The sequence below is a fragment of the Bactrocera tryoni genome, chromosome 3, assembly GCF_016617805.1.
Source record: "Bactrocera tryoni isolate S06 chromosome 3, CSIRO_BtryS06_freeze2, whole genome shotgun sequence".
NCBI classification, from domain to species: domain Eukaryota; kingdom Metazoa; phylum Arthropoda; class Insecta; order Diptera; family Tephritidae; genus Bactrocera; species Bactrocera tryoni.
The window spans coordinates 31,047,419-31,073,661 of NC_052501.1; the positions used below are offsets into that span (position 1 = coordinate 31,047,419).

At 38.4% G+C, this 26,243-nt stretch overlaps 1 protein-coding gene across 2 annotated transcripts in view; it reads left to right on the plus strand.

Annotated features, from left to right (window-relative positions):
• Positions 1-26,243, plus strand: part of LOC120773120 (phosphatidylinositol phosphatase PTPRQ) — a 94,606-nt gene that overhangs the window by 15,772 nt on the left and 52,591 nt on the right. Inside the window, exons 2-4 of one of the 2 annotated variants that reach the window (XM_040102115.1) lie at positions 8,739-8,858; positions 16,118-16,256; positions 24,620-24,732. In XM_040102115.1, the coding sequence (XP_039958049.1) occupies positions 8,756-8,858; positions 16,118-16,256; positions 24,620-24,732 (355 nt within the window). In that variant the 5' untranslated portion in view covers positions 8,739-8,755. Of the gene's footprint in view, positions 1-8,738; positions 8,859-16,117; positions 16,257-24,392; positions 24,448-24,619; positions 24,733-26,243 lie in introns of those variants that run through there. The other variant, XM_040102116.1, reaches the window with a different exon arrangement.

Here is a 26,243-nt window from a genome sequence, read left to right on the forward strand (position 1 = left end):
CTCTCTCGACGAACAAAAACCAAACTCTATAAGTCACTCATAATTCCCGTCCTGCTATATGGTGCAGAGGCATGGACGATGTGGGTCCCAGTAAAGAAGAAGAAGAAAGAGTTCTTATAATATTCGAGCTTAGCAAATTTGGTTGTTTTAGCTATAGTGGTTTAGAAGATATGCACATTAAACATATTAGAGAGTAAACACCACACCACTCGCCCACTTTTTCAAAATTTTTTAACCACAGGTGCCACTTGCTACTGAGCCCATTGGTCAAATTACCAGTTTTATAACTAAATTAGCTTCATAGTTATGGCACTTTATAGGTTTTCAGTTAATAGCGATTTATGGGCGTGGCAGTGGCTAAGTTTTAGAAGAAATTGGTGTAAATATTTCAATATTAATATTCTGGTTCTATAAAGAAATTTTTAATTTTTCTGTCAGGCATTTAATTGAAGAGCTTCAATAAGTTCTTAATTCAGAGATACGCAATCACGTCCTAAATTTGGATGTTTTAACTTTTGTCTAAAATCTGGAGGTACTACAATAATAATTTTTTTTAAGAAAACATCATTCAACTACACCTGCGAGTACATAAATTGATTGTTTCAACAGGGATCCTTCTCATGTTAATACAGTTATTTATAAGACCATGCACAGCTATCATAACAGTTTTTGTCTTTCTATTTCGAACTAATGACTTCTTGCAATAGTTCTTGCTTGACATAAGAATGGTATAGCAAGTAATTTTCACAGTAGTTTTTAAGAAAAATCAAATAAAATAAAGTACATTAATACCTAAACATTCTAATTAAGGAAATTTAAATTATGTGTTATTTGTTATTACATATGAATTTTGTTAATATAAGATAGAAATTAAATTGTGTAAGATCAAATGAAATGTAAGTTGGAGAAATGTTATTAAATAAATATAAGTACTACTGTGAGCAAATCACGGTAAGATTTTTTAATTTAAATTTCGCGATAAAATTGTTTTTTTTAGATTTGTAGAGATTTATAATTTCGTCTATCTTGGAACCGGTATTAACACCAACAACAATGTCAGCCCCGAAATCTAACGCAGAATAACGAACAGGTGCTATAATATTTCGGACTGCGTAGGCAATTGAAAAGTAAAGTCCTCTCTCGACGAACAAAGACCAAACTCTATAAGTCACTAATTATTCCCGTCCTGCTATATGGGGCAGAGGCATGGACGATGACAACATCTGATGAGTCGGTCTTTGGAGTTTTCGAGAGAAAGGTTTTGCGAAAGATTTATGGTTCTTTGCGCATTGGCCCCGGCGAATATCGCATTCGACGGAACGATGAGCTGTATGAGATATACGACGACATTGACATAGTTCAGCGAATTAAAAGACAGTCATGTTGTCCGAATGGACGAAAACACTCCAGTTCTGACAGTATTCGACGCAATACCGCCAGGTCAGGTTATAAAAAAAAACTGACACATACGAACGCCAAACCCTTTGAGGGTTTTACTATACTGACCTAGTACCATCACCCTGACTTGGAATTTCTCACCCCCCAGACAATAATCCCAAAAATGTTCCACAGTGTTATCAAAATATTTGTTCCCTATTGCAACTTTCTGTGCGCTTTCGCCATTTTATGGCGATCATTCACTTGTGCTTGCTATTCCTCGAATTGTTGAAAATATTATTAATTGGCATAACGTTTAAGTCCCAGTAAGACAAAGAATCGCTCGAAGTAATGGAAGAAAAAGAATGTCCTTCAGGCAAGAATTGCTGAAAACCGCAATTTTTTTGAATTGATAGTTTTGTGTGGGTTTTGATCTGGAGGAATCATTGGTCGATAATTCCTTCGAAATGAAGCTGGTGGCACCGCTATTGTCAATAGAGAACGTTTTAGATAGGTGATGCCCAACTTTTTATGGCCACAGTTGGAAGAAATTGAACTTTACAATATCTGGCTCCAACAAGACGGGCCAACGTGTTACACATCACTAGCAATAACAAAATTATTCCGTGGAAAGAACGATTCGATTATTTTAATAAATTGTGACATTGAATCGCATCCAAGAAGTTGTGATTTAAGGCCATTGACTTAAATGGCGCCATGTGTAGAAGTTTACGCAAGTGAGAAAAGTTCCCTGAGCGCCTGTCTCTTGGGAGTGGCCAAAAATGATTATTTCACATATAGCTTACGGTTTCCGGTCTTAGACCAATTATCCTCGAAAAACTTCCTTTCCCAGGGTTGTGCGCTGGAACTGGCACATGCCATTTAAAAAAACAGTAAATGAAAAGGAGATATCTTCGCCCTCAACACACGCGCCGTTAGTTCTGCTTTCTCCAGGCTGGACAAGGAAGCACAGAAAATGGGCCTGGCAGTGAACGAGGGCAAGACGAAATATCTCCTGTCATGAAACAAACAGTCTTCGCACTCGCGACTTGGCTCTCACATCACTGTTGACAGTCCTAACTTTGAAGTAGTAGGTAATTTCGTTTATTTAGGAACCAGAATTAAACACCACCAACAATGTCAGCCTGTAAATCCAACGTAGGATAACTCTTGCCAACAGGTTCTACTTCGGACTGAGTAGACAATTGAAAAGTAAAGTCCTCTCTCGACGAACAAAAGCCAAACTCTATAAGTCGCTCATAATTCCCGTCCTGCTATATGGTGCAGAGGCTTGGACGATGAAAGCAACTGATGAGTCGACGTTACGTACGAGTTTTCGAGAGAAAGGTTTTTAGAAAGATTTATGGCCTTTTGCGCGTTGGCCACGGCGAATATCGCATTCGACGGAACGATAAGCTGTACGAGATATACGACGGCATTGACATAGTTCAGCGAATTAAAAGACAGGGGCTACGCTGGCTAGGTCATGTTGTCCGGATGGACGAAAACACTCCAGCTCTGAAGGTATTAATTGGGAAGGTACTGCTAGCCAGATGGTTGATGTCCTCGTGAAAATATACGCTGACATCACCGCCGTCCAAGAAATGCGGTGAACGGGATAAGGACTGAGGCGAATAGGTACTTGAAGCATTTACTATGGTGGCCAAATAAAGGAGAACAAATTCGGTGTGGGATTCGCGGTGGGAGAGACTCTGACGCCGAGTACTGGCACTCACCCCCGATGGCTGAACGTCTAGCTGAAATCCGCATCGAGCGGGTTCTTAAACATGTCGCTGATTTTCTCCCACGTTCCAACGGAAGAGAAAGACGATGCGACCAAAGATGCCTTCTAAGAGCACTTGGAGCGCGCCTATGAGAGCTACCCCACCACCATGTTCATAATTGTTCGTGGCGCCTTTAACGCCAGGCTAGAAAAATAAAATAAATAATAATAATTAAAATAAATAAATATTTTCGTGGCGAGTCCCAAACCCAGCGCACAGCCCTATGTAGGGGATGTTTCGCCTTCTCACTTTAGCTCTCCTTCAAACGGATGTTCTTAGCCTACCCAGAGGATACTAGGTCAAAGACCGGAAGTCATGTGCTGCTTGAGCCATATGTATAAGAATCGTTTCTGGCCACTCCCAAGTAAATGGCGAACAGAGAACTTTCCTCACTTGCGTGAACTTCTACACATGACTCCATCCTCAAATTTTCAGGGAATTTATTTTAGGGTATTTCCAAGGAAATTTCGTGATGGGACTGAAAAAAATTAATAGTTCAAAAAAAAAAAACACATTCGTATTTATATACATACCAGCTGACCCCGCAGCCGTTGTCCTGCGCGAAATTATGTCTTTTGAATTGAAAAGACAAAAATTCATATTGTGTTCATTATCATTTATTTGAGATTTTTCTACATTTTTTTTCAATGTAACGCAGCTTGATAAACAACAATTTTTGGTTTCTGTTCCAGTGTACAGAAAAGATGGTTTTCCAACTCATGAGCACGCCACGTATATCTGACCGTGTAAAAATTATAGCATTTCCCAATTTATGCCACACACTATGCGACTATCCTTGTGTCCTGTCGATTGTCATTTCAAATGCGATTTTCCCTGGAAACGGAATACGGTTGAACTGAAATGGCAAATCGTTAGAACTCAAAAGAAATCCGTAGAATCAAGCATTCTGCCCCATGTATTCGATAGCTGCGTCACAATCAGTCGGGTTCCATTACACAGTTTCGTGGCATGATGATTGCGAAACATAATAACGACAGGTCCAACTTTGAGACGCAATTGATGCGGTGGCATACCAAGCCTATCCAAAGAATTTAGAAATACCACTGGATAATTCACGGCGTCGTCTTCATTGTCAAGATGATCGATCGATTTATATGAGCTCAATTCTCCCGGAATTTGACTTTGAATCTTCCAGTTTAAGTCAACAACATCGACATTTTTGGCAGCTAACATTGCGCATACATTTAAGGAATCGTACTAACGATAATTTGTCCAATGTTCGTATAAACATTCCTGATGAGTCCATCTCTCGTGAATTGATAAACGGCATATGGAATTGATATCAAACCACCGGAAGTATCAACCGGTATTGGCCCATTTCCAATTCTTAGCGTATACCATGTAAAATGTCTTCGGCAATGTAATTTTTGGTCGTATCCCATAACTGACACGAGTTTGAAGGCTGTTCATCGCGAAAAGTGTGCGAACTTCATTCCAGTGATTATCATATTCCAGCAATTGGAATTGTAATTGTATGTATAATATCAAGGTATTTCCGAATAGAGCAATGCTCTCGCAAACGGTTCACTGACGAAAGTTGAGAAAAAACTCGTAAATGTTAATTTTGTTGCTGGGGGTGTTTCCCCTGTCTGTACTGTATTCTCTGTGTTGAAATAGACTATTTGGTTACTCTCCAAATTAACTACGAGACGCACAACAGTCGGAAAACGTTCATGAATTGCAAAGTAAATATCCTACAAAACGCTTTATTGCAGTTCACGTATCGACCGTATCGTTCAAGACCAGTAACCGCCATGTTGCTTCCTTTGGTGACGTATTTACAAACGTATTTGATCGAGTACACCAAACTGCAATACGCAACATTGACATGACTTTTGAATGTGAATTAGACAACAGTGGCGAATATGGTACGATCAATATGTTGTCGACTTCGATGTGTTGTAAACTTCGATATTCACGCCTCTCAATTGAATGCTACTCGTAAATATTCTGTCTTGTCATCTGGTGAGGGACGCCGATACAGTGGATATCCATCATTTCCAGTTTGTGTTTCCGAAAGAAAAGCACGTGGATAGTGTTTCGTGCATTTATTGTCAGACATACAAACCGAAGTGGGATTGTGGTGTCCGCAAGGTCCATGTACCATATTGGTTTTTATCACTTCGCATAATACTGGATCTTTCTCTGCGTCAGGAATTTCCGCAGAAATGATTTCTTCAATTTGATCTAGTGTAACCCCCATCCATCATCCAAAGAAGAATGTGTACGTTATGTCAAATTGGAAGAATGTAGCATTCTATTGGTGAAAGAATTTTTTAAATCGGCCCAGTACTTTTTGAGCCTATTCATTACAAACATACAAAGATACAAAAATAGGTACAAATCTTTCCTTTGCTGCTACGGAGTACCAAATGAAACCCCTGATATATATAGTATATAAATGATCAGGACGACGAAATGAGTTGTAGTTCGGATATACAGTATATATAGTATGTCTGCCCGTCCGTCTGTGCAAGAAGTTACTTGATTAAAAATTGAGATATCGTAATGAAACTTAGTACACGTGTTCCCAGACAAAATATGGAGAATGAGTTCGTAGAACTGTAACAAAGCAGGAAAGACCCTTGTGGGCTAAGACTTTTGAAAAAAGGGTCGTGGCCCGTCCCTTAAGGCGTTTAGTGACATAAACTAGCTACCATAATTCGACCCTGATTTGCAGAATAAATACTTATTGCTTTAAATATTAATCATTGCTTAAGTAACTGAAATTTTTTTACATGTTATCACTTATCATGCCGCTTTAGATAATGAGATCAAAGAAAATCATGCGCTTATCTCGTTTTAGTTCCAGTTATTTTATGGAACACCCGACAAATTTTAATAAACATAAATTTTGAGAGTAATAAAGATTTATTTTATAGATTTTTAAACATTGAGCGCTTTTGGCAATAATAGAGGCAAAGCAAGAAAAATTAAAAAAGTTGAAACACCAAATATTATAATTTAATAAAATCCATATAATTTTTAGTTAGTTATTATCTTCAAATGGCGCGTGAATAAATTTTATAGCTGGCGTATCGTTAGTTTTTGAATTATATCAATTTCAGTAAAACAACTTTTGTAATTCGAAAAAGTTGATCAAAAGAAATTTCACTTGCAAATATTTTGTTTGATGACGTGTTTCCGGACAATGCCCCCGGAAAATCAATTATCAATGTTGGTTGAGCTAAATTTAAACGTTATGAAATGAACATCGATGACGTTGAACAAGTGGGCGCCAAAAGGATGTTGTTGATGAAAATATGAAAAAAGTCACCAAAATAATTTGGAATAATCGTAAATTAAGTTGTTGGAGATAGCAGACACTCTAAACAAGAAATGAATGTGTACATCATATCCCTCAGTGGTGCGCGCTTGGGATTTAATTTTGTAGATGTTCAAGCATAATAAGCTCAAGTTTGGGCTCTATTATTGAATTCCGAAGTCGACTGGCAAGGTTATGACGTTTACATTTTGGGATGCGCATGGAAGAATTTTTATTAACTACCTTCAAAAAGGAAGGACCACCAACAGCGATTACTACATAGCCTTTTTTGGCCGTTTTAAGAACGAAATCGTCGAAAAATGGCCGCAAGAAAAGAAAGCGCTGTTTCAGCGAGGCAAATGTCAGTGAAAATGAAAGCAAACATATTTGAATTGCTTCCGCTTTCATCATATTCTCCATATCTGCTCCCCAGTGTCTGTTTCCTGTTCTCAGATATTAAAGGAAAGATTGCTAGGAAAAGGACAAATTTCACTGCTCAAATGGTATCAAAAAGTTGGAGGGTCGCTAAAATTAGTCTATTACCATTGAAAGGAACTATGTTGAATAAAAAACGAATTTTGTCATTATTACGTAGGTTGCTATATATATTTCTGGCCTAATAATGTAAATAAGCATATTTATCAACGAAAATGTTTTTTTTTATTTTTTTCTTTTTTTTTATTTTTACGGGCTCATAAGCATAGATCCATGATTCATCACCTGTGACGATCTTATAAACGTCTTTTGTAGCACCGCGATCGTATTTTTTCAGCATTTCTTTGCACCAATCCACACGAGCCTTTTTTGAGCGATTGTCAAATTGTACGGGATCCAACGAGAACAAACCTTTTTTACGGCCAGGTGTTCATGCAATATCGAATTTATGCTGGTGGGAGAAATGCATAGGCATGCCTCTATCTGAAGGTATGTTACAGACGGTCTTGCATTATCAATTCACGTACGGCATCGATATTTTCTGGCACAACGGCTGTTTTTGGACGACCTTCACGGAATTCGTCTTTGAGCGAGCGTCGGCCACGATTGAATTCGTTGTACCAGTTTTTCACAGTGCTATAGGATGGTGCTTCGTAGCCATAGAAAGATTTTAGTTCATCGATGCACTTCTGTCGTGATAATCCACGTCGAAAGTTGTGAAAAATGATCACACGAAAATGTTCACGAGATGAATTTTTTAATTCCCTGTAAATAAAACAATTCACGATTAAATGACAAAACGTTCTGAGTGATGTTATGCTAAAAAATGTCAAACTTTCCAATGGAAATGTCAGATTGCACCTGGCAACGTTTAGTGTTGCCCTAGGCCAGAATAAGTATAGCAGCCCTCGTAAGGTAGGCAGGGGATCTGTCAAAGAAATGCTAACGGGACATATGTATATCTTCTTGCATCTTCCAATGATTAAAGCAGAGCCAATACTTTCAGGTATTGCAAAATGTTAACATGAATGGAGAACATATATTGAAGGTCATGTACTCACTTAGTTTTACTAATATGTTTTAATCGCGTAAACGAAAACCTTAACACAAGAGGTTAAATTTAATAACTTCAATTAATTTCAAGAAAACTTGTTTATTTAATTTCATTAAAATATCACACATTTTGATCAACATGAAGGTAATTAGAAGACGGCAGTTATTGTATGGGATATGGGGCAAAGAAAGGGACGGGCTGATTTCATTAATTTTGACAATGCTCTGGTATTCTTGCAAACATATTTTGAAGCAATTTTATATATAAACAAGTAAGGAAATGATTGAGTGCAACCGAACATTTAAATAGGTATATGTGTGCTCAGGAAAGTATTAACCATATTCAGTCCATTTTTGATACACAGAATAACTATTGTCAGGAAAGGATTCTGTCTGAGTTTCAATTGTATATCTTACAAATTGGCCGATATTATCGGTCAAACTCAACTGTAGATACTAGGGTGCACATATGCGGTACCTAGGGCTTGAACAGTTGCAATTATTGCGGGACCACGCTCGTTTTTCCTAAATGTTTGGCCCACCGGTGAACTTTCCTTTGCGATTGCCTGTGCAAAATTATCGTCCTGTATCTTAATTTAGTGCTTAGTTTTGGCCCTTAGAGGTTTTCGTTCAATGGCATTTTGACGGTGTGGCAGTGGTCGGATTATTTATCATATGAACGAATCCACCAATCTTTTGCAATACGAATGTGAAAATTATTATCAGTTCTTAAGTAAATTAAATGTTTGCGTGCAATTTGTCTTTGTTCAGAAATAATTATTTTTTTTTTTACCTTTTTCTAGGTGGCATTCAGAAAAATATGGAGAAGAAATTTACGATTTGTAAAATATCTATAATTCTGTTGATATTATTTCGAGAGTTTGGAGTCATTCACTGCAACAGTTTGGACGATCCACCCATGGGTACGCAATTTATTACATTTGATTTGCATAATACTATTATCTTATGTTATAAATACTAGTTCATAAAATATTAGATCTAGGTAAGAAGGTATGACCGACTTCGAAAACGTATAGTACTACTGTAAAGTGTCACTTGGACGTTATGGAACAATTTTACCTCAAAATTTACTTTCACAAATAAGCTGGTTTGTTATTAAGATAAAATGTGATACATTTAGAGCAAAGGGTTCAGTTTAACTTCGTAATTTTAACCGCAAATAGATTCACAAACGTCATTCAAATACATATTATATATAGGAACATGTTTAATATTCTTGCCATCAAAAGTAAATTTTTTTCCAGAATCACTGAAATAATAATACATACAAAGTCTGTCGCAAAAGAAGCAGGACTGTTAAAAAAACAACAAAAAATTAATATTTTTCAAAAGTTATATTTTTTTATTTAAAGTAGTTTCATTGTGCTTCGATACAGCGTTTGGCCCGGTCAATTAGCATTTGAAATGAGTGTTTAAGGTAATCTTTCGGAATGCTCTTGTGAATATCGGTCGTCGCCTTTTGGATAGCTGAAATGTCCTGAAACCAGTGTCCTTTCATAGGCAAATGAAGTTTTCCAAATAGGTAAAAATCAAGGGGTGCCAGATCAGGTGATGATGATGGTTAATATGGAGTTTTTTGTCAAAAAATCAGTGACAAGCGTCGACCGATGACACGGCGCATTATCGTGCAACAGGCGCCAGGACCCTGCCTCACGGTATTGTGGTCGAGCACGACGAATGCGTGACAAAAGACGCTTCATAACACCAAGGTAAAACGCAGCATTAATCGTTCGGCCAGGTGAGACGAGCTCTCGGTGTACAATACACTCGGAATCGTAAAAACAAATCAGCATTGTCTTTATTTTTGTCTTTTTTTCGGCTTCTTCTGATCGTCACAGAGGTCCTCACGACCTTCTTGGAATCGCTTTAACCACTCATGCATATTACTACGGGAGAGGCACTAATCACCATAAACTTTTTCATGTATTTACTCTTTGGAGGATGGAGTCATGTGTAGAAGTTCACGCAAGTGAGGAAAGTTCTCTGATCGCCATTCACTTGGGAGTGGCCAGAAACGATTCTTTTACACATGGCTCAAGCAGCTCACAACTTCCGGTCTTTGACCAAGGTTCCTCTGGGCAGCCTAAGAACATCCGTTCGAAGGCGAGCTAATGTGAGAAGGCGAAACATCCCCTGCTTAGGGTTGTGCGCTGGGTTTGGGACCCGCCACGTAAAAAACACCCCCAATGAAAAGAAAGCGACAGCCTCGGAAGAGAAACCCCCCTTTTGATGACGACCATGGCAAACGAAATAAGGACTACGAGATAAGGGCATGCACCTGGAGATGTCCGGACCGCTGAGCATTGGGAAGGTGCCGCTGCCCAGCTGGTTGATGTCCTCGTGAAAACTAAAGGCTGACATCACCGCCGTCCAAGAAATGCGATGGACGGGACAAGGACAGAGAAGAGTAGGTCCTTGTGACATTTACTACAGTGGCCATATAAAGGAGCGCAAGTTTGGTGTTGGATTCGTGGTGGGAGAGAGACTCCGTCGCCGAGTACTTATCATTCACTCCCGGTGAATGAACGTCTAGCCACAATCCGCATCAAAGCGAGATTCTTCAACATATCGCTGATTTGCGCCCATAATGCCCCGACGGAAGAGAAAGGACGATGTGACCAAAGATGCAACTTCTATGAGCGCTTGGAGCGCGCTTATGAGAGCTGCCCCCGCCACGATGTCAAAATCGTGCTTGGCGACTTTAACGCCAGGGTGGGCAAAGAAGGTGTATTTGGCACTACGGTCGGTAAATTCCCAGCCTCACGACGGTGAAACATCCCCAAATGGGTTGAGGCTGATCGACTTCGCCGGGGCAGATCGGAAATATGGTTATCTTGTGGTACTAGATTCCAGCACAAGAAGATACATCAGCTACATGGCAAAGTCTCCGGATCGAAAAAGCCACCAACCAGATCGATCATGTTGCTGATAGACGGAAGACACGTCTCCAGTGTTCTAGACGTGCGTACGCTCCGAGGTCCTAACATCGACTCGGATCACTATCTTGTTGCAGCCAAGATACGCACCCGCCTCTGTGCAGCAAAAAACGCACGTCAACAAACACAGGGAAGGTTCGACGTCGAGAAGCTGCAATCACAACAGACAGCCGAACGATTTTCTACTCGGCTTGCACTCCTGCTCTCTGAGAGCACTCGTCAACAACTCGGTATAAGGGAACTGTGGGACGGCATTTCAAATTCCTTACGTACAGCTGCAACCGAAACCATTGGTTTTCGGAAAGTGCAAAAGAACAGCTGGTACGACGAGGAGTGCCGTGTCGCAGCGGAGAGAAAACAGGTTGCCTTACCTCGCAACGTTACGATCGACCACTACACGTGCGGGATGGGATAGATACTGAGAGACTGAAGAGGGAAGCGAGACGCATTTGCAGACAGAAGAAGAAAGAGGCCGAAATGCGTGAGTATGAAGAGCTTGATAAGCTGGCCGACAGGGGTAATGCTCGAAAATTCTACGAAAAAATGCGGCGGCTTACAGAAGGTTTCAAGACCGGAGCATACTCTTGTAGAACCCCTAAAGGTTATCTAGTCACTGATGCCCAGAGCATACTTAAATTATGGAGAGAACACTTCTCCAGCCTGCTGAATGGCAGTGAACGCACAACACCAGGAGAAGAAGAACCCGATTCCCCAATCGATGACGATGGAGCAGACGTTCCATTACCCGACCATGAAGAAGTTCGAATAGCAATTGCCCGCCTCAAAAACAACAAAGCGGCAGGGGCCGACGGACTACCGGCCGAGCTATTCAAACACGGCGGCGAAGAACTAATAGGTATATAGCATGCATCAGCTTCTTTGTAAAATATGGTCGGACGAAAGCATAAATTCAACGATTGGAATTTAAGTGTGCTATGCCCAATCCATAAAAAAAGGAGACCCCCACAATCTGCGCCAACTACCGTGGGATTAGCCTCCTGAACATCGCATATAAGGTTCTATCGAGCGTATTGTGTGAAAGATTAAAAGCCCACCGTCAACAAACTGATTGGACCTTATCAGTGGGCTTCAGACCTGGAAAATCAACAACCGACCAGATATTCACCATGCGCCAAATCTTGAAAAGACCCGTGAAAGGAGAATCGACACACACCACCTCTTTGTCGATTTCAGAAGCTGCTTTCGACAGCACGAAAAGGAGCTGCCTTTATGCCGCGATGTCTGAATTTGGTATCCCCGCAAAACTAATACGGCTGTGTAAACTTGACGCTGAGCAACACGAAAAGCTCCGTCAGGATCGGGAAGGACCTCTCCGAGCCGTTCGATACCAAACGAGGTTTCAGACAAGGCGACTCCCTATCGTGTGACTTCTTCAACCTGCTTCTGGAGAAAATAGTTCGAGCTGCAGAACTAAACAGAGAAGGTACCATCTTCTATAAGAGTGTACAGTTGCTGGCGTATGCCGACGATATTGATATCATCGGCCTCAACACCCGCGCCGTTAGTTCTGCTTTCTCCAGGCTGACAAGGAAGCACAGAAAATGGGTCTGGCAGTGAACGAGGGCAAAACGAAATATCTCCTGTCATCAAACAAACAGTCGTCGTACTCGCGACTTGGCTCTCACGTCACTGTTGACAGTCATAACTTTGAAGTTGTAGATAATTTCGTCTACTTAGGAACCAGTATTAACACCACGAACAATGTCAGCCTGGAAATCCAACGCAGGATTGCTCTTGCCAACAGGTGCTACTTCGGACCTGAGTAGGCAATTGAAAAGTAAAGTCCTCCTCTCTCGACGAACAAAAACTAAACTCTATAAGTCACTCATAATTCCCGTCCTGCTATATGGTGCAGAGGCTTGGGCGATGACAGCAACCGATGAGTCGACGTTACGAGTTTTCGAGAGAAAATTCTGCGAAAGATTTATGGTCCTTTGCGCGTTGGCCAATGGCGAATATCGCATTCGATGGAACGATGAGCTGTACGAGATATACGACGACATTGACATAGTTCAGCGAATTAAAAGACAGCGGCTACGCTGGCTAGGTCATGTTGTCCGGATGGATGAAAACACTCCAGCTCTGAAAGCATTCGACGCAGCACCCGCCGGGGAAGCAGAGGAAGAGGAAGACCCGTCCACTCCGTTGGAAGTACCAACTGGAGAAGGACCTGGCTTCGCTTGGAATATCCAATTGGCGCCACCTAGCGAAAAGAAGGTCCGACTGGCGCGCGGTTGTTAACTCGGCTATAATCGCGTAAGCGGTGTCTACGCCAATTAAGAAGAAGAAGAAGACAATTTTCTCATAAAACTACATCATTCGACGTTTAGAATTATATTTTTTCAAACGACAGGTACAGGTATTACTAACACTTCCTGTGTTCGTAGCTAGTGGAGAACGCTGTTTCCCCTATTGCATTTTATCAAAACCTACCTTTTTTATGGATATGCCATTATCCCACGTACAATTTTCGTAGTGCATGCAGAAAGCAGGTTCCACATGCTTGAATTTCTACAAATAGCTTCTGAAGCAGCCGTGGCTAAATAGAAACTGCGTATGGTGGTAGTTCACATCACCATGATCCCGCGTAACCCAGTCTCAAATAGTGGGTCTACCCTCCTTTCGTTGAGGTATTCCATCTTTCCTGCCATTTATGGAGGTACTTTTCATCGATTTTTGCCAGTTCTTGTTTATATTGGCTAGGTGATATGTTGGCCCTCATGTTCCGACTGATGAGCAACGCTCTGCTGCTATGTCTATGGAGAGTCTTCTTGATAGAAGATGGATTGCATCATCCGGTACTGTTCTGATTGCGCAGCAAGTTCTTGACGACGCCAGTCTGTGTACCGAAGTAAATCCTTTCATGTATGGGTTATGTCTAGTAGCAGATAACCCACACATATCTCAATTGTTCCCACTCTTTAACGACTACTCATTAAAACCACCCCCGTTTTGTGAGCAGCTAATTGTAAGCCAACATTACAGTTTTTCCTCGCCTCGTATATCCAACTACCTTTACCTCATCCGGCATCGCGACTCTCAGAACACCATTGTACATTACGTTCCAGAGTAGAGGGCAGAGAACTGACACCACCTGTAATTTTGTACGCTTCAGGTTCAGGTAGCTAGGTAGGTAGGAGTGCAGCCCTGTTGCCTTTCGGGCTCAATTAGCACTTGCTGTGCTATTTTGATGCACTATTCGTAGAATAGTGTGTCGGATCTGGGATAGGGCTGGACATTCACAGAGAAAGTGGAAAAGTGTTTCCTTGTTCCCTGCTATTCCGCAGCCTCGGCAGATGTTGTTGTAGGGCATACCCATTTTGGACGCATGTTCTCCATGTGGCCAGTGCCCTGTTATGGTAGCTGTTACTTTGCAGAAATTTTTTTCTCTTCTTCTTAATTGGCGTAGACACCGCTTACGCGATTAAAGCCGAGTTAACAACCGCGCGCCAGTCGTCTCTTCTTTTCGCTACGTGGCGCCAATTGGATATTCCAAGCGAAGCCAGGTCCTTCTCCACTTGGTCCTTCCAACGGAGTGGAAGTCTTCCTCTTCCTCTGCTTCCCCCGGCGGGTACAGCGTCGAATACTTTCAGAGCTGGAGTGTTTTCGTCCATCCGGACAACATGACCTAGCCAGCGTAGCCGCTGTCTTTTAATTCGCTGAACTACATAGGTCAAAATATTATATATAAAAATAAATTGAGTTTTTTGTCTGTTCGTTAAAGCTGGAATATGTTCTATCCGCAAAAATTGGGCTCTTGGTTAACTAGTGCAAGACGCCTCATTGATTATGTGGGATGAATGCACCATGAGCCATAAAGCACATATAGAGGTCATAGACAGAACATTAAAAGGCCTTAGAAACTCCTTTGCTCTTATGGGCGGGATAACATTTGCACTTGCTGGAGATTTTCGACAGACTCGTCCTGTCATTAACAAAGGCACGCGAGCAGATGTCGTCGTCGCCCGTCGCCCTTACGAACTTCGATTGAAAATATAAAATTACGAACGAATGTGAAAGCTCATCTTCATGGAATCACTGATGATGATTTTGCACAGCAACTGCTTAAACTTGGGAAAGGAATTTTTCCCACTCCAAATTTAAGAAGTAATTGTAATATTCTTTTGGATGAGTGCCTAGGCCAAATAATACATAGTTTAGACATTTTAAAAGATGAAGTATTATACTATATACCCTGACATCGAGAATTTGCACGAAAAGGAATTTCATTGGTTATGTTTTAGGGCAATAGTGTCACCCAGGAATGATAGTGTTAACGAAATAAACGATTAATTATTCAAAAAGTTCCTGGACAAATAAAAAAAAACAAATCGATAGACACCGTGACTAATATCGAAGATGCAGTCTATAATCCCCAGGAGTTTGCAAATTCATTAAACTCTACTGGACTACCACCCCATAAGCTGGCTTTAAAAATTGGAATGCCAATTATGCTTTTGAGGAATTTAAATCCTCCAAGCTTGTACAACGGGACGAGGCTGATCATTAAGGAATTGAAGGCCAATTTAACCTTAGCAACCATTATCAGCAGCCCAGCAGCTGCTCAACTAGATCATATATCAAGAATTCCGATGATCCCAAGTAATCTGCCAATCCTATTTAAACGGCTTCAGTTTCCAGTGAAAACATCCCAAGGCCAAACTTTCGAATTAGTAGGCATTGAAATACGAAAATAATGTTTTACTAATGACCAACTGTATGTTGGTCTATCGTTGGTCGGAAGTCCTGAAAATATATTTATATTGCTGCCACAAAATAAATTAACATCAAATATCGTTTATAGGGAAGCATTGACTTAATAAATTATTTTTCAGGAGCATAGAAGGTAAAATTTATAGTAAAGGCCTTTTTCCAAAAATTAAAAAAATAATAATGCAAAAAAATATACTCTCATGTTCGAATTTCCTTCAGAATAGAGTGTGTACATTAGCTTTATTCTCACTCAAGAAAGATCTTTACTTTTCCCCCACCAGTGGTAAGAATTTAAAGATTCTTTGTTGAGTACAATGTTTGATCTTACAAATCAAACAAATCTATTATTAATTGAAATTTAATTCTGTTATATTTTATAATAATCTATAAGGCTTAGATTAACTTTTGTATTTGTTTATTATTTGTACATTTGCGATAACAAAATACTCCATTTTAATGTATTCCAAATACATACATTGTTTTTATTTTAGATGATTTTGTTATTCTGAATAACACTTATTCTGAAAAGATTACTTTTTTCGTAAACGACACAGAAAAGTATGAAATTGTGGGCGTCAAATGTACACTGATGGGTGCAGTGACTATTGATTACGACGGAAAAGATACATGGTAAGTACTTTTAATTGGCCTATTAATGGTTTCACGCATGTTGACAAAAACTATCAATTATATTTATTATTGAAAAAAAATATCACATCAAACTATATTTGCCTAATTTCTGGCTGCATAATACATACATATATAGTATTAAATTATTAAATAATTTACATTAGGAGAATATTTATGATAAGATTGCAGAATACAAGCGTATACAAATCTGTATGCCAATTTTTTTGCATAATTTGCTACTCTAAATTTTTCGTACTAAGGCTGTGTGCAAATGGAAAAAAATTAAAATTCTAACGAATTCTATGGAAACGAAATTTTCACATTTTTCGAGTTGAGTCCGTACATCAGAATTTTATTCAGGTCAGGGCCAGTGAAATTTCGACAATTTATTTATTTATTCGTAATTATGCATTTTACAGGAATTACCATATACTATACTCTTAATAAGGAAAGTTCTTGTCTTCTGCATTTTTATTATTTAAGTAATAACTTCAAAAACACTTTTATGGTCAATTAGCAGATCCAAATGTACACATATTTCTGTAGAAGAGCTGAAAAAAAATTTCAATTGATTAAAAACTTGGTAAGCAGCGACTCTCAATGGAGAGTATAATCTGCTTTAGAATACTTATTTGTACATACATATGTATGTATGTATGTATAGTATATGTCGGGTTGTAATGGAAATATTGCAAAATATGAAAACTTTATACTCTTGCAGCTTGGAAGAATCGAAACCGTAAGGTGCAGAGCGTCAACCAAAGGATCAGAATCCAAGCACCAAATATATATACTTATATATATGTATATATATACATATACATATATGTGACCTGGTCTACGAAAAGGGAGCTAACGTGCGAAAACTAGTTTTCTGGGAAAAGCTGTTAAAAATAATCGTCAGTTTCTCGTTATCTCATTAATTGTTCTCCTTTTTTTTGACACCGAAGCCCCCTTTCCGTAGACCAGGTCACATATATATATATGCCGTCGAAACAGCACGTTTCCTGGGCCTCTCGATAGATGACGTCGACGACAACACAGATAACCCTTACCGTCCTAACGAGCAACAACAGAAACTTTGTTTGCTTGTTTGTTCCGTTCCCACGACTGTCGAGTCTGCGTAACCGCAACGGACCCGGAATTTTTTTCCGGCCAATTTTCATTGAGATAACTCACATTATAAACTTTCCCTCACGTTATAAAGTCACTTGGAAGTTCCCAAATCGTTGTTTTAGGTATATGGGAGCTAAGGGAAGTATTCAAACGCATTTTCGACACATTTGTCAGGAAAAGATTATCCCTGAACTCCAATTAAATATCGCACACATTGATAGAGTTCCAGGAGTTTGTGGCAGTAAGTCTTCATTCGGTAGATATGCTGACTTTAATTGATCTAGAGAATTATTTTCTAGTTTTCTTTTTATTTCAATTTTGTAATACTTTTCTTCTTGACTCTGACTGCGTTTTAATTTGGCTGTCGTGTATGAAAAATTCTGAATGAATTCGAAGCGTTGTACTGTAGATTAATTCTACCGGTAATGCTCCTAAGTCTTGTTTGTAGACGGTTCGTAGGCTCATAATACATAAAATTACGGACTTGAAATTTCGGGGCCATCATTCTACTGGTTATTATACCGGTTTGCTTGTTAGTGATATGGTGTTGTCTTCAGGTGCGTTATGCTAAGCGACGTTGTTAGCTTTGTAAATAACGATCTGATGTAATGACGGCTGGAACTCCAAATCTTGCGGTCCAATTGGCGATGAGAGCTTTTGCGATAGTTAATGCTGTCATACCGGGTATAGGTATAGCTTCTGGCCATCTCGAGAAACGTTCAATGTTTGTTGGACAATAACGGTTGTAAGTGCATGTAAGAGAAATGGACCTACAACGTCGACATTACTGTGATCGAATAGCGAGTCTCCTGACTCGTAATGTTTAAAAGGCGTAAATGTAAGTCGGATGATTTATGCCTTATGGCTTTGTTCGCAATCTCTTGTGAATGCAATTCTGTCGCTGTGAATTCCAGGGCAGGTCTAGTTACACGCTACTGCTTGAGTTCCATATCCCGTGAGTAGCTCGTAACGCTTCAGAATGGAACTTCTTTATGATGAATGGTCTTATGTTTCCGGACGATGCGTCGCACACTATTTGGTTGTCGCAACCGGGTATTGTGAATAATTTTGGCTGAAGCGATGAGGTAACATTATTTTGGCATAGAAACTGGAGGTTTAGATCGACTTGTTGGTCCTCGCAGAGATTTTTGTAGTCTATTCTGGTTATTTGGATTTGCGCAATTCTTCGAAGCTGTCAGCTGTTACATTCTCTTTCCCCTTAACGTGGCGAATTTGTGTAGTTATCTGGGAAATGTAATCAAGCATACTATATGAGCTTGTCGGTTGGAGCACTTTTCGGGATTCTTGTGGAATGCATAAATTAGTGGTTTGTGATCGCTGTAGATGAGTCAGATGCGTCATTCTAGCATGTATTTAAAATGACGAACGGCCATAGGTATTATTGAAGTTTTATTTAAAGAAAGCTAAGGGCTCGACGTTTCTGTTCGTTACCTGGTGTAAAACAGTTCCTGCAGCTTTATTCAAAGCGTCCACCCATAATGACAACTCGACGTTCTTCGAAGGATGTGCTAAAAGTAGGCATTTGAAAGCAGAGTTTTACATTGATAGCGTCTGTGAAATTTATTGTGGTTAAGAATCGTTTGGGACCATTCACTGTAGTTGGTTTGTCGATACCTTTGATAGCTTGTACGCGTTGTTTCAGCGATCGTACGCCTTTCGCTGATACAGTGTGTCGTAAGACTGGCATTTCGGATTTTTCAAGGACTGACTTTATAGCATTGAATCTTAGGTTATGTTTTTGTAGGATGATGAATCTGTGTAGCATATTTCATCCATGTATGGAATTGCAAACTCTAGTACTCGTAGGACATCGTGTATGAGTCTTTGTAGTGTCTGCGGTGCGTTGCGAAAACCGAAGGGCATAAACATAAATTTAAAGAGGCCAAAAAGCGTAGTTACAGCTGTTTTCGGAACATCCTCTGAATTCACGGGAACTGGGTGGAAGGCTTTTGCAGATCGATCTTGGAAAAGATCGTCTTACGTTTTAAATTACTGGCGAAGTGCTGTAGATATGGAATTGGATATCGGTCTGGATCTTTTCCACTATTGTGGGCTTTGCAATTTCCACGAGGTCGCCTTCTGCTTTCATTACCATGTAAAGAGGGCTGGCCCTCTTTTCTTGATTTTAAGAGCAGTTCGCCGAATACGGTAATTGGGGTGCTGTTTGCCGCAAATAATTTAACTCTTGATGGCTTCATATTGTTATTTCGAGTGGTTTTGGGAACTACCGATGCGTCTGTCCCGTCCTCTATTAAAAATATGTATTGAGAAAGTCGGTCAACGAGTTTGAAGCAGTGTGTAACTGCAGGCGTTCCGTTACCGATGGGCGCTGCAGTTTTCGTTTGGAATAGTCTTTCGCTTGTTATTATAAGAACAGCTCGAAATTTATGGTGATACCAGCATAATTGGTTTGCGAGTGCGCACTCCTGACGTGTGTTTCGGCCTTGTCTCGGCTGAGTCTTCGTGATTGGTGCTTTTTCATGGATTCTCTTTGCCTTGTCAATTCGGTGATTTACTTTCTTACTTCCTCTAGCGTGGTCTATTCCGTGTTTGTTTGCGTGGGGTGCTAAATTAGCTACCATGCTAATTTGTTGAAAATTCATGGAGTTCGCGATGGTGTCTGCAGTAGCAATTCTATCTGCTACTTCACCCTTTGATGTGATGACAGATGCTTGAGCGTGAGGAGGTAGACGCGATGCTCAGATGTCGATGATTAAGCATTTTTTCCAAAAATTTCAGAATTTCTTTGTTAATAGTGTATGTTTGTAGCAATAAAAAATTATAACAAAATATTTAATTTTTTATACGAGAAAAAAATTGTTGAATAAATGCTGTTTTTTACCCGAGGAAACCCATGTAACCCCCAAATTGTGCTAAGATATCTTACATATTGGCCAATCTAAACGTTATAAAGGGAAGGTTTGAAATTTTTATATATGTATGTACTTCTTATAAATCTACATATACATATCGTCACCTGAAATGCAAAATAACGTATCATCAAAAAATTCGAAATTGAGTGACTTATTGATTACGATTCCCTACTTCGAATTACATACATAATATTACATTTGTCCAACATTTTCAGGTTCTGCGATCGATATAAACCAATTTTAACCAATATTAAAAATGTTTTTCACTCAGGTTCCATTTTATTTCGTGTTTCATTCATGCCACTGTAAATTTCCGAAAATGTTGTTACGTTATTTTGCATTTCAGGTGACGATATGTATGTATGTATATTAGGGTGATTCAAAAAAAAATTTTTTTTTTTTTTCAATTGGTACTCGCAAAAATAGGTTCCTAAACACCTCTAAGAAAGCCTCTCCAAATATGAGTTTTTAATTGTAACGGGAAGGTCCTCCGCCTAACGGTTTTCTATTTTTTCTTATTATCAGATAGAAAAATTTATATCTCGCTTCCAACTACTTGAAAAAATATTTTGTTAATTAGGTTTTGTAGGAAATTGAATGCTCTAAAATATGGTCTCTTATGATTTTTTTCGTAAACCCAACCGTTTAAAAGATATTAACGGTTGAAATTTGACTATTTTTGGGAAAATTTTTCATTTCTTATGAATTTTATAACTCAATGAAAAAAAATTATTATGAATGATGAAACTTATAGGCTTTCTTAAGAGGTGTCTAGGAACCTATTTTTCAGAGTACCAAACGAAAAAAAAAAATTTTTTTTTTGATCCACCTTAATATGCATTGATGTTTGGCGATGAATATCTCGTAAACGCTTAACTTAATCGAAATATCGTAGTAGACCATTTTTATAGAGCAGTAAATTTCCTACAAAACTATGTGTATCATCATTCATAATAATTTTTTTTCATTGAGTTATAAAATTAATACATATAAAAATGAATCACAAAATGTGTTGCTAAGCGCTTAACTCAACAACGCCTGGACCAATTTTGTCAATTCTTTTTTTAAAATGTTCGTTGAGGTTCAAGGATGGTTTTTACGGCAAGAAAAATTCGAATAATTGCCGGAAAACCCCTAAAAACAGCCCTTTTCTTTTTCCCATACAAACGAATGAATGTTTGTTTGTTAGTAACGCTAAGAGAACGGCTGCACCAATCTTGATGAAATTTTCAGAGGTTGTTCGTTGTGGATCGGGGAAGGTTTAGAAATAAAAATACCTTATACTTTTCATGAGGAAAAGTCGGAAAATTGGATAATTCCAAAAAGTAACTTTTTTCCATACAATTTTTTTTTTCAATTTTTGTTTGTTTTGTTTTTCAATATTTTGATTTGTAAATTATTTGAATCGTTCAATTTCGGTCGCTTGCTTTTTTATTCCGGCTATTCAAAAGAAAAATTATTGAAAATTATTCAGTGAAAACTTTACGTGTGTTTCACACAAAGTGATCAATTGCGAAGAGGTCGCCCTAATATCGGTCGGCGTTCTTTTTGCCATCAACGTATGGCAGCCCAAGGCAAGGCAAGAAGTACTCCCAGGATGCGGTGACATACGTGCGGAATTATGGATCGCGGTCAATCAGCAAGCGATCGTCACGATGTCACAGCACGACTTTTCAAACAACAGTTACGATGTTTGATGGACTTTATCTTGAAGCAACGTATATGTGGTGCTGTTAGATGCTAGATGTACTCTGTTGAGTGGCAAAAGAGAGGTTTGCCGCACGCACACATTCTTCTTTGGATGGTGGTTACACCAGATCAAATTGATGAAATCATTTCTGCGGAAATTCCTGATGCAGAGAAAGATCCAGTATTATACGAAGTGATGAAAACCAATATGGTTCATGGGCCTTGCGGACACCACAATCCCACTTCGGTTTGTATGTCTGACAATAAATGCACCAAACACTATCCACGTGCTTTTCTTTCGGAAACACAAACTAGAAATGATGGATATCCACTCTATCGGCGTCGCTCACCAGACGACAATGGCAGAACATTCAGCATTCAATTTAGAATAGTGAATATCGAAGTTGACAACACACGGATCGTACTATATTCACCATTATTGTCTAATTCACATTCAAAACTCATATCAATGTTGAGTATTGCAGTTTGGTGTAATCGATAAAATACGTTTGTAATTACGTCACCAAAGGAAGCAACATGGCGGTTATTGGTCTTGAACGATACGGTCGATACGTGAACTGCAATAAAGCGCTTTGTAGGATATTTACTTTTGCAATTCATGAACGTTTTCCGACTGTTGTGCGTCTCGCAGTTAATTTGGAGAATGGCCAAAGAGTGTATTTCAACCCAGAGAATACAGTACAGCCAGTGGAAATACCGCCAGCAACAAAATTAACATTCACGAGTTTTTTCTCAACTTTCGTCAGTGATCCGTTTGCGAGAACATTGCTCTATTGGGAAATACATCGTCGAAGAATTAGTTGCGCAGAAAGCGCAACTACCACTGTTTATCAATTTTTAAAAAATTAGTAAAATTTTACACGTTTTTTTGGAATTTTCTTAGTTTAGCTAGAAGATAAATTATTAAAAAATATGAATCTCTTTGAGTTTTTATTTCCGATAGAAATTGCGATTTGCATTCTGCCCGCCATCCGAAAAATGCACATGCGAGATGCATCGGGCAATTGCTTGCCAAAGGCAGAATATCAAAGATTTCATATCCAAAAAATTTGTGAAAGTAGAAATTTCGCTTGAATCAATTATTTCTTTCCCTCCCAAAAAATCTCAAAAAATCGATTTTTGAAGCCTCTGAAGTAGGCTCCCCCCTTAACATTTGCCATTGTCCGCGATCTTCACTGTTCGGCGTCACGAGAGAAATAAGATTTTGTGCGCACACAACGCCATACACGACACACATGTGCACCGATCGTAAAAAATCAAACATTTTCGCGAACATGGATCGGTACGCGCACAATCCCATACACGAGTAAACCGCATGCGCACACATACCGATCGAACGCACATGGGTGTCGTGTATGCCCACGTTTAACGATATGCGCGCACTGCGTTTATGTTCGGTTGCATCCGAACTTAGCCCGCGTACCAAGTTAAGATATATTTCAACTTTTACAACTGATTAAATTAAAATCAAGTGAACTGAAATTAGTTATGAACATACATATTTGATATAAACTCAATCAAAACTAAATTGAATGTATGGGGGATATGAGGAAAACGTCAATCAAATAAGAAGAGATCCCAATTTCGTTTTAAAATTATGAGAACAATGAGTATAGAGCCAGCTGGAAGTTCTTCTGTAATTCCTATCAGTTTTAAAAATGTTCGGTAAAAATGTAGCCATCCTTTGATTAAACGACAATGATAAAATTACAATTACATTACCCGTTTAATTCTCGCAATTGTATTTATATATTGTGTTTGACGAAACGATTCTATACCAATCGAGAACTCAAATGTTTTAAGCCATGTTCAGACCGACACTTAATCACACGATTTCGGCTGTTGAGTGGTTTATCCCACTAATCTTATAGATTTATCAAGATTTCGCCATACAAAAATGACAGTTCAAAATCACTTCATCGGAGTGATTTGAAACTGATCCACGCTAAATCTCTCTGTGCGACTCTGATTTTGCGCCATCTACTTGGCAGCATTGGAAATCTATTACATTATCACAGCTGATTTAGACACTACAAAAAGGAAAAAATGTAAACAAACAAATTTTTATTAGAACAATGAATCTAATTTCTGCTGAAAATCGACTTCCCAAATGAAAAAATGCGTCCATTATTTCCATTATATGGAAAATATTTAAAAGAATACGGCTTTTATTACAAAATACTATATGACAATGTTTTCTTTTGATAAATATTGAGCGATGTAAATTCTTGAATGGCAAAAACAGCTGTTTTTAATCTTTTCAACGGCAGTAAGAACACTGTTGGGTTATGAAATGCTTAAATGTAATCTAATCTTTTAAATTTTCGGTCTGAACATGGTATTACATACATATGGCTACTTTTAACAGCACAGACAGACAGACGGACCGACAGCCAACCATTCGAATCGTCAAGTTGGGTAGGGTGTGAACCGAAAACTCTGCTGAGTTTTTTTGTGGAAATATTCTTGAGGTGAGCTTTCAACATGTGTAAAATATTTTCTAATTTCTACCCTAAAATATTCCCATTAGTGTTAGAACGTGGCAATTAAATAAATATTTATTTATAAGTTTAAGTGTTAAAACTTGATTATTATTTTCTACAATTACAATATATGTATGTATATTATTTACATTTATTCTAGCTATGACCTTATGCCATGCAATAATTATGTTGCCACAGTTTCAATCAAGTCTTTAATTATCGAAGATGGTGAGATTATTGAGCGAACACTTTACACAAGTACGGAATATTCAGGTAATTACTACTAGTTCGAAAAACTGAATGCAAGCACATGTGCATGTATCCTATTACAAAATTTAGCACTGAGCCTGTTTACATCTATGTACATATGTATCTATATACCTGTTTTTAGGTATTGATCTGAAATTTTGCCCTTTATCCCAGAGAAGCTGTTCATTGGTGGAAACCGCTGATCTACAGCATATAACTGCCATTCAAACTAAATCGAGATAAAGATCTTTAGTTTTCCAATAAGACTGATATGATTTTTTTTAAATAAAAACACTAATTTTTAAGGAAATTAAAATCTCTTTTATCTAAAGCGAAGTACAATCGTTACAATTAAGTTCTGAATACAACATCATTCAAATGGCCTCCACGTTTTCTTTTTCAGGAACGAACTCTATTAAATTAAGTCGTATGTGATGAATATTTACATTCATTAAGGTATTTTTTCTACATGATCAAGCTGATAACCATTACTATACGGATAAGGTATTATATTAATGATATAAACTATTCTTTGTGTTAGTCCAGGTTAATGTTACTTGTCGTAATTAAGTAATTTTGGGTTGAATGATCCCAGTCGGGACAGTTGCATTCCCATTGCAATATCTTCTATAAATTCAGTAAATTGGATTAGTTCATATAATAGCTGTTACTTTATTATTTTGTTTATTTTCAAATTCTTTAATCTTTTCCATAGCACTGTTGAATATCTGGATTACGTCGTTCATCCACAATGTTTAGTATGTGGAATATTGGTGTAGTTGATTACTTTAGTGTTGAAATAATTGGTTATGTTGTCAATATCAGTAAGGTTGATTCGAAGACATTGATGTTGGTATTCTGACGGAATTTTTATTGATTTGTCGGAAAATAGGTGTATCGATAGCTGAGCTTGGCATAATTTCATACAAGTGAGGAGGAGTATTATGACTTACCAGAGACTAGGAATTTGATTAATATTTTTTTGTTTCTTGAATTCGGTCTTATAGTAATGTGTTTCTCTATTTCTGTTAGTAATTTTGTAATGATCGTCGTCAGTTTGTTTGACGTTCTTTGTTAGTTTAAAAGTGTTTTTTAATTCCCCTTTTGTAACGATCCCTTTCTATATCTAGTGTCAACTTCGTATTCTGTTCTGTTTTTGTTCATTTCGTTAGTTTTAGTTTCTTTGTTTCGTTGTGTATCTAACGTCGGTTGTCCGGCATAAAGAAATACATACATATCTACATATGTGAGCATGAGTTTGTCCAGTAGGGTCGTGTTTAGTTTTATGATTGTAGATATAAAGTATTGTTTCTATCTTGCTTAGCTTGGGTTCACTGTCGAATTAGTTTTTTGTAATCCATTTATTGTTTTGTGAAGTTTTTCTATATCTGCATGTTTGACATTCGTTACTTATATTCTGAATGAGGAGTTGGCTATTGGGAAATTAGTGTGCTTCGCCAAAAAGTTTTGTAGTTTTCTGAATTCCTGGATGTAAGAGTTCTTTGTGTGTAGTTAGAACTAATTTCTTAAATAAT